The 9,521-nt window shown below is 45.1% G+C and overlaps 1 protein-coding gene and 1 pseudogene across 1 annotated transcript; one reads left to right on the top strand and one right to left on the bottom strand.

Moving 5' to 3' along the window:
• The first annotated feature begins 5,084 nt into the window (after window positions 1–5,084).
• LOC134947058 (5S ribosomal RNA) lies at window positions 5,085–5,203 on the top strand (annotated as a pseudogene).
• Window positions 5,204–6,441: 1,238 nt separating this feature from the next.
• LOC134945657 (E3 ubiquitin-protein ligase TRIM11-like) lies at window positions 6,442–8,320 on the bottom strand. Its single transcript, XM_063935096.1, has one exon. It carries the CDS (start codon window positions 8,318–8,320, stop codon window positions 6,731–6,733), a length of 1,590 nt encoding a protein of 529 aa, XP_063791166.1. The 3' UTR covers window positions 6,442–6,730.
• Window positions 8,321–9,521: the final 1,201 nt, after the last annotated feature.

Here is a 9,521-nt window from a genome sequence, read left to right as displayed (position 1 = left end):
TCCCACCTTCTCCTCTCCTCCCTTTACCCAATCATAAAAAGGTATTTACATGATGACATATATTTTTCTGTTTGAACTGTTTTAGGAAGTGGCAGTTATGGATGACTTCAAAAGGGTGGACTGTCAAAGTCGGAAAAATATCGTGCTACACGTTGCCATATATTCACCCCATGCGCTTGCCCGCTGCACGTGCACATTCACTCCCGTGCGTGTGCATATTCGCAGTTGCGTGACGGCGCCTCCACAGCCATGCGCTCGGGCGCGTGGTATGTGCATTTACGGTAGGGTTTGTGTGCGTCTAGCGGGCGACTCAATCGTTAAATAATAAATCCAAATAGTATGTTTTATAGGTAATGTTCCCCTTAATAATAACTGTAAGTTTGTTTATTGTAACTGGTCCATGGACAGAGGAATTCCTCTTTGCATGATACGAAGGGTCAGATAGGGTCTGAGCGGTGGTTTCTGGTACCTAACTAAAGAACATTTTATTAGGAACAATCCGGTGCTGGTTAGGTAAAGATTAATCGCTCCTGCGTATAGTTATGTCTATTAGTAACTTCTGGACATTTACTGTATTTGCGGTTCATTATCAATGCGGCGGGAATCCTGAGATTCCCTCCCACCTGAGCAGTTCGATATAGTCACAGCCCACCTGTTTAAACCAACCTATGACCTTTTGTTATAATGCGGGGAGACATTCCTGTGTCCAATGAACAATGAGATTATAGGTCCCTTTGTAGTATACTGTATGCAGGGTATATAAGAACAGCCAGCCTGGCCCAGCTCAGTCTTCTCTCCACAACGGTTATCATCATTGACAAACTCGAGAGCTGGTGACCAGGACTGCGCAGCGAATCATTCCCCAGTGTGTAAGTTCTCTCTGTGACCATCCTTATTCTCTGACTGTATTTTGCCATGTTCTCTCTCTCTCATTGTATGTTACTGTTTGCGATTGTGCTGCTATTGTATATTTATGTGTAGTTATTCTGTTAATATCGATGTTAGCCTGTAGCGTATGAGATGTTAACTGTGTTTCCCCTTTTGATATAACTAAATCTCGTTAGTAAAGGTTTTGGAGCCTTAGCAAGGTATTGTGTGTTTATTACATTGCTGAGGGTATACGGAGCGTCTCAATCGCTCAAGCAGCTTTTATATCAGCAGGGTTAAGCAGCGTTATATCGCTACAGTATTTCAGTTGTAAGGTTTACAGTATAAACTCAATCTTTCAGTGTGTTGCATACAAGGTTTACAGAGTGTCATCTCGTGAGCGTCTGCGCCGCTCGTGTTCCCCTCGTGGTCACAAGCGTCCACTACGCTAGTAGCGTAGCATTACGGTAGCCGGCCGCCTATAGCGTGCTCGACACCAAGCGTTAAGTTGTGAGCGAGCGTGCCGCTCGTGCGTCTCGACCATGGCTAAGCGTTTGCTACGCTAAGTGCGTATCCTTACGGTACCCCATACGCCAATTGCGTACTGAGTCTCTTACCCACATATAGTGAATGATATAAGGTAAATAATCAGCTTTATCAGTGGGCACAGGTGGGCCTGCATAGTACAGTGTAAACAGGGTGGGGGCACAGGGGGGATGCACAGTGTCAGTGGGCACAGGTGGCCTGCATAGTACCAGTGTACACAGGGTGAGGGCACAGGGGGTATGCACGGTGTCAGTGGGCACAGGTGGGGATGCTTAGTACCAGTGTGCACAGGGTGGGGAAAGAGAAAGTCTCTCTTTATGCAGGGAGGTCACATAGTACTATTCTAGATTAACCTCACTCGCCTCTGATCCTCCTCCCCCCCATCCCTGTACATACTTCAGCAGGAAGAAGAGCAGCCCAACTCTTTATCCACTCTCTAGTCCCTAGGGTCCTGGGAAAGGACACCTGGCTCCCCATTGGTTAGCAGTGGCCATTTTCTTATAGCCTGGCATTGGGGAAGCCATTTTCTGCCGGCCGCTGCTGTTCAGCAGCCAGGCAGGGGGGTTAGACATTATAACTCAGAGCAGTATGAAGCAGGAGGACTTCTGCTTCCCTCCCGCAGCCAGGCGGCCCTGGATCACTAACATTTTACTGGCCCAGGGGGCATATAGCACCATGCCCCCCTTACCAGCCAGCCTCTGCTTTACAGGACATGGATATGGTTACAGCAACGTCTCCTCTCCCTCCAGCTCAGACACTTGGCAGGTCACATGGTATATGATGCAGCTCAGACACTTGGCAGGTCACATGGTATATGATGCAGCTCAGACACTTGGCAGGTCAGATGGTATATGATGCAGCTCAGACACTTGGCAGGTCACATGGTATATGATGCAGCTCAGACACTTGGCAGGTCACATGGTATATGATGCAGCTCAGACACTTGGCAGGTCACATGGTATATGATGAATGATCTTATAGACATGGTTACATTATACTCCACCCTTCTCCACCAAAAGTCTTATAGCTCAGTTACACTTTATACATGCAGGTCCGCCTGGCCCTTCACTTGCTGGTGGCTGTAGTTCCACAGCTGCACATGTTACATCTGCCCCACCTGCAGTGCAGCATGGTTTTACCCAGTTGCTTGCTTTTTTTTCTTTACTTATGTCACCCACCCTGTACCGCCCTAGGGTTGTGGGCTACTATTTTATCATAAGTGCCTCCACCGTAGTATATAAATTATTATGGGGCTACTTGGGAAAACCCCTCTCCTATAGACAGTGACCCTATTTACCATACTGATGTATATAAAGACAACGCTTACACCAGGTAGACACCACTTACCCCACTGGACGCGGCTCAGCAACAAGTGACTTTATGTTTCTTCCATAAGGATATTCCACACTAACATCAGCGGTTACAGTGTAACAATAACATTCATGTAATAATACATTAGTGTGGTAGTAATATATGTAACGGTCACAGTATGCATTATAAAGAAAATACTAGAACTACTTCCAAATACACATTGCCCCTCTAGTCTAGGGCATCAGTGATAGCCAGCCTCTAATTGCCCCTCTAGTCTAGGGCATCAGTGATAGCCAGCCTCTAATTGCCCCTCTAGTCTAGGGCATCAGTGATAGGCAGCCTCTAATTGCCCCCCGGGGTCTTCACATTAACATAGGTAACTATCACTGTACAATAACTATGACACAGTTACTACCAATTCTCACTATGGACAAGTAATTATAGATCCTATACAATTACCTGTAATTATCATTAGTACTCATATACTGGTCTGTGCACAGAACTAGTCTTTACGGTATCCGGACTCCAGGTCGACAGCACAAAGGTCGACACACTTTAGGTCGACGCCAATTGGTCGACACACATTAGGTCGACAGGGTCAAAAGGTCGACAGGGTCAAAAGATCGACAGGAACAAGGTCGACATGGAAAAAGGTCGACATGAGTTTTTCACGATTTTTTTCTTTTTTTGAACCTTTTCATACTTAGCGATCCACGTGGACTACGATTGGAACGGTAAAGTGTGCCGAGCGAAGCGGTAGCGGAGCGAAGGCACCATGCCCGAAGCATGGCGAGCGAAGCGAGCCATGCGAGGGGACGCGGTGCACTAATTCGGGTTCCCGGTCACTCTACGAAGAAAACGACACCAAAAAAACATAAAAAACTAATGTCGACCTTTCTCCATGTCGACCTTGTTCATGTCGACTTTTTGACCCTGTCGACCTTTTGACCCCGTCGACCTAAGGTGTGTCGACCAATTGGCGTCGACCTAAAGTGTGTCGACCTTTGTGCTGTCGACCCTGAGTCCCAGACCCAGTCTTTACATATTACATGCCCCATTTCTATATATGTATATGCATTTATAATAAGGTGCATAACACAATATAGAACATATCAGGGCTTATTACCTGGGATTATTTTGAGGTTCCCTATAAGAAAAGACTGGAGTTATAATGTATCACCTTTCAGTGTTCTATCCGGGAAGTGTAAGAAAGGCACACACTACCCGTGAACAAGCTTTCTGTGAAACGTAAGTTGGGAGGTGAACGTGGTCACGGTGAGTGCGCTCACGTGACCAGCAGACCGGCAGGAGAGGAGACCAGGGGAGCCGCTAAGACACACAGCTCGTCAAGCCGAGCTGTCAGCGGCACCAAAACGAGCAGGACATACGCACAGGCTGTTGCAAGTATCTCTTTATATCCTGCACCCTTACTTGTCTCCCGCTCTCCTGCCACGCACAACTGTAATTAAACACTGTGTGCATCGGTCTCTTTCAGGCAAATCTATGCCGTCTCCATAATAAGGCATTTGTCATTGCACATTACAAACTGCTGCTTTTAAGGTGCTACTAATACATAAGGAAACAATTTTTTGACACTTTCAGTGTCACTCTGTTGCTGATGAAATTAAATACAATCAGCAACAATCTACTTTCCGCTCTAGCAACTGAGTTTTTTTCAGTTTTTTCACAATTCTTATTGACTCACCGTGGACATACAGCACATACAATATTATTTGTGTTTTTTTCACTGCAAGTACAACAATTTAACAAGATTGTTATTAAGACAGCAATTGACATTTCAGGCTCTAATGATTTAGCTAGCCTTAGTGTGGATAGTGGAGATCACGTCTCTAGAGATTTATTCCCTATTTATCTATCCACTCCTGCCAATCTGTCTCTTTAGCTGAATACATTCTTTCTGGCGCATTTCCATTCCCTGCCCTATACGCTGTGTGAAGGGGGAGGGGGAGGATGGTGGATTGCTCAGGATCATTACAGTTTCAGTATTAATCATACTACATTACTTGCAACACATTTATGTTTTGATATCTCTAAATCTTGCTGGCATGTCATCAGAATAACAAGGGTTTACTATTGCCCTACTACATGTGAAAAATCCTCTGGGATTAATGTTGCATAGCACAAAAACAAGCAACGTATAGGCGGCTCCATTTGGCAAAACCGATTGACCATAGGATTTAAAACCTCTGTATACCTATACATTTGGAATACACTTTGGTGCAATGATGGTCAAACATATGTCTCTTTTTTAAGAGACTATCTGCCCATTTTAACAACCAGGCCTTTGGTGGATTTAATAACTGCATACCTATTACAGGTCTTTGCCTCGTCAATTTTAAATCTACTACCATACCGCACCGTACATGCCCAATCTCGTCCGATCTTGGAAGCAATACGGTGTTGGGCCTGGTCAGTACTTAGGTGGTTGACCACTAAGGAATACCAGGTGTTGTAGGTTTAGCTTGATGGCAATACCTTTGCTACTGAATCTACTGTAGTAATCAACACCTGGCGGGCAATTTCTTGGTTCTGCCGCAATTTGTGCCGCACGTTTGCCTTATTTACATGGTTTTTTCATCCATATGTTCACAGTTGCATTCCCGAATTTACGATTCAAATTATTTAATCATTTTTTAAATATATTTTGTGTGTACTCTTATATTATTTATCAAGAATTAAAGGTTACGTTTTAATATCTAATACGGTATACATAATTTCTATCACAGTTGTTTCCAAGAGTGAGTGCTCCCAACAAGGGTCACTTTTTTCCTTTCTCTCCTCTCTTTATTTTCTATCCGGGAAGTGTAAGAAAGGCGCAGATTTACTATACATGGATAAATATGTCTCTGGTGTATCTCTGTGTAACCTGCAGCCAGACCTCCCAGCTGTCCCTGCACAATAGTCACTCGATATAAATTATATAAATTAATCTTAATATGCACAACGATAGATAGATAGACAGATAGATAGATAGATAGATAGATAGATAGATAGATAGATAGAATTAGGCTTCATCTCAGAAATTACACATATATTTATTTATTTTAGGGTTAACCCTTTCCTAGGGCTACATATAAAACATTGATCAGGCCCATAACATTGGGCTACAATTACCAGTAGGAGGAGACATCATCCCAATACAGCCAATAGGAGCAAGCATAGCACTGACTGGCTGACAGACAGATATTGGAGCCAATCACAGCTGTCAGTGAGTCAGAGGTGAAGAATTCCCACAGAGATGTATATGTATATATGTATAATGACAGTCTCAAAGGCTGGGTACACTCCTCAACGACATGTCTGCCGACACACCATTGCACCAACAGAGCAGCCAATAAGGAAATACAGAATACAGACTGACCAATTGGTCATTAGATATGTCGGTGATGACATCACAGCTGGGTGGGTGATATGTCTGTCAGTGTGTACCCAGCATAACACACTAAAGGTGGGTACACACTGATAGATATATCTGCAGATCAATTCATCAGCAGATATATCTATGGATGGATCGGGCAGTGTGTTGAGCATACACACTGCCCTATCCATCGGTGACTGACGTCATGAACTGGGTGGGCGTGTACACATGCCCACCCAGTTCAGCTGTCAATCACCACTGGCTGCCGCAGCATGTGTACGACCGGACGTACACACACAGCGACGCCCCAATATATCAGTAGATATATTGGCCATCAGCTGAGCTGCGGGGCCGGCACGATATTTCTGTGAACAACGGAGTCCACAGACATATCAGCTGTACACACTGGACGATGGACCCGTGATATATTGGCCGTTCAAGAGAATGGCCGATATATCGGCCAGTGTGTACCCACATTAACATAGGAACACATCCACACACTAATCACATGGTTACACAGGGGGAGGGGCTCATCTGTAGCTCCACCCACTGCTTCATTCTATTGGCTGAATGTTCCCCCAATCCTATACCCCTCCCTGAGATGTCACCGGTCTCTGGGCAGATTGTTTATGGTAATTTCTCCCAGCTCCTGACTCCCCCAGATACAGTTATAGAACCATCCCATACACATAATACAGCATAGAGGGGCTCAGTGAGGGCGGCAGTGTAGGTGTGTAAGTGTCTGATGGGGTTAGACAGAGAATAAAAGGACAGCTGTCCTGCCACATAATCCAGATATACCCTCACTCTGTCACAGGGGATATTGTCAGGTAACCGGATATTTCTCCTATCATGTATCACACTGTACTGATTACACCACCTATACACACACCAGGACTTGTTATTATATCCAATGTGTGACTGATCTCCTCTCCTGTCTATACTGGGGTAACACATCCCTACCTTCCACCACACTGACTTACTGACATCCACCTCCCAGTAATGTCGCCCTGAGGAGAATCCCCTGCTGCTTATTACCTGAGGATGACTCTGAAATCTCTCTGCTGTTACTGGGTGATTTTGGTTTAGACGTGACCTGGATGCAGTTTTCCTGTCACCTGATATCTGTATATTATTACCAGCTGTGGTTACATCCAGTAATATGTCTGTAGGTCCTTGCACATAGATCCCTGTATTTATCCCTGTTATTATATTAGATAATGTGTGTAATGTCTCTGAGATGAGACCCACATCCAGATCTCCTGCACCACGGACCTGGTTATCATGTCTCTCTGTGTCCTCAGTGTCACACAAGTCCCCTGTGTCTGGTTCCTGTAAGACAGTCACTGGATCAGACATGTTACACAGCTCCTCAATGTGACGCATCTTCCCGGACAGCTCGTCCTTCTTTATTTCCAGCTGCTGGATCAGATCAGAGACTGGGAGTGAAACTCGCTGTTTCTGCCTGGAGATCTCACTCAGGACTCTCTTCTCCAGGTCATCCAGCTGTCTCCTGATGTCTCTAAACAGGGCAGTGACTGTCTCTATTACACCAGCTGCTTTTCCCTGATCTTCTCTCCTGCGCTCCTGCAGACTCTGGACTCTTTTCTCAGCCTCCGCTCTCTTTCTGGTCAGTTTCTGCAGAACATTCCTCAGCTTCTCCTTCTTCTTCTCAGAGGCCTCATCCAGCATCTCCACCAGGTGTCCCCGATGTTCTCCAGCCAAACTGCAGGACACACAGATACAGGCAGCGTCCTCTGGGCAGTAATACTTGTAGATCTCCTTATGGACGGAACATTTCCTGTTCCCCAGGGCAGTGGTGGGATCACATAAGACGTGTTCTGCTGACTTGCTGTGCACTCTTAGGTGATTATCACACATAGAAGCCTCACAATACAGACATGATTTAGCAGCAGGTACAGGAGAGTCCACACAGTAAGTGCAGAAGATCCCAGTCTCCTCCTGACCTGGCCGAGTAGATAGGAAACTCCCCACTATTTTGCACAGCGTTATATTCCTCTGCAGTACAGGACGAATTCTGAATATTGCTCTACATTCAGGACAACTATAATCTTCTGACCATCCCTCCTGTGTATCCAGCATATGATCAATACAGACCCGACAGAAGTTGTGGCCACATCTCAGGGTTACAGGATCTGTATAAATGTTCAGGCAGATGGAACAGTCCAGCTCCTGTCTCAGATCAGCAGACGCCATCGCTGCAGCAGGAAAAGTAATGGTAGTGAACTCTGACACTCAGATATCAGTGGGGTCACATTCTGCACCCAGGGCGAGGCTGAGCTGTCACTCACATTATAGCTACAGGCTCAGTTACACTGAGGGACACAGATAATACATAAAGGGACATGATGCAGGAAATGTACTTATATAGAAAACAATAAAGGTCATTTACTAAGACAAAAATTATTACTTCTGTACATTTACAGGGATTTAAACATGAAATTACAGTTATTTAGCTTGTTATATTCTGTAATTAAAACATATTGCTAAAGGTACAAATAAAAGTATCAGTGAGATGTATGAAAGCTTAGAGAGGGACAAAGGGCCTAATTCAGACCTGATCGGCTGATTATCGAATGACTGCGCATGCGTACAGATCTTATTGCGCAGGCGTGAGGCCAAACTGTGAAAAAATCCTGTGGTTTGTTTTTTTTGTCGCTAGGAAAACACAGGCTGATTGACAGTAAGTGGACGTTTGTGGGTGGTAACTGGGCATTTTCTGAGCGTGTCAGGAGAAATGCAGCGTTCCCAAGCGTTATCAGGGCGGGTGTGTGACGTCAGCTCCGGCTCCGATCATCCGGATTCTATCGCACTGTAGGAGTAAGTCTTGGGCTGCGCACAGACTTCATTCCATGGTGAGTGAGTTGGGAACGGATTTGCAGATGTCGCTGTCTGGTGAAGTTTTTCACACGGTGTGCACATGCATTCGCACACTTGCACGGGACGGGTTTTCACTGTCTATGGGGGGGATCTATCTGATCAGAGACCTCAGCGAAAATGCACAGCAGCGATCAGGTCTGAATTAGGCCCAAAGCTCTAACCAATCAGCTCTTAACTGTCATGTTACGGGCTGTGTTTGGAAAATGTCAGGAGCTGATTGGCTGATACTTTATCTCTCTCCCCTTTATCACTCTCTTAGTACATCTGCCCATACTTGCCTACTGTTGAAGACTAGTTTCAGAGAGATTATAGCTGACAACAGAAGGTGCCACGTTAAACGCTGATGTGGGGGGGTGTCATGCTCCGCCCATAGGGCGTGTCTATCTCCACCTATGGGCGTATTTATACATGTACACAAGTTGCACTTTTGTGTACTTATTTAGATATTAATCTATATGTGTTACCTGCAAAGAAGCGTATCAATGAAAGTCACTGATATTTTATTTCTCTAAATCTT

This window comes from Pseudophryne corroboree, chromosome 7 (genome assembly GCF_028390025.1).
Source record: "Pseudophryne corroboree isolate aPseCor3 chromosome 7, aPseCor3.hap2, whole genome shotgun sequence".
Lineage (NCBI taxonomy): Eukaryota > Metazoa > Chordata > Amphibia > Anura > Myobatrachidae > Pseudophryne > Pseudophryne corroboree.
Note: the sequence above shows the minus strand (reverse complement) of the source record. Positions and strands in the feature narration are given on the sequence as shown.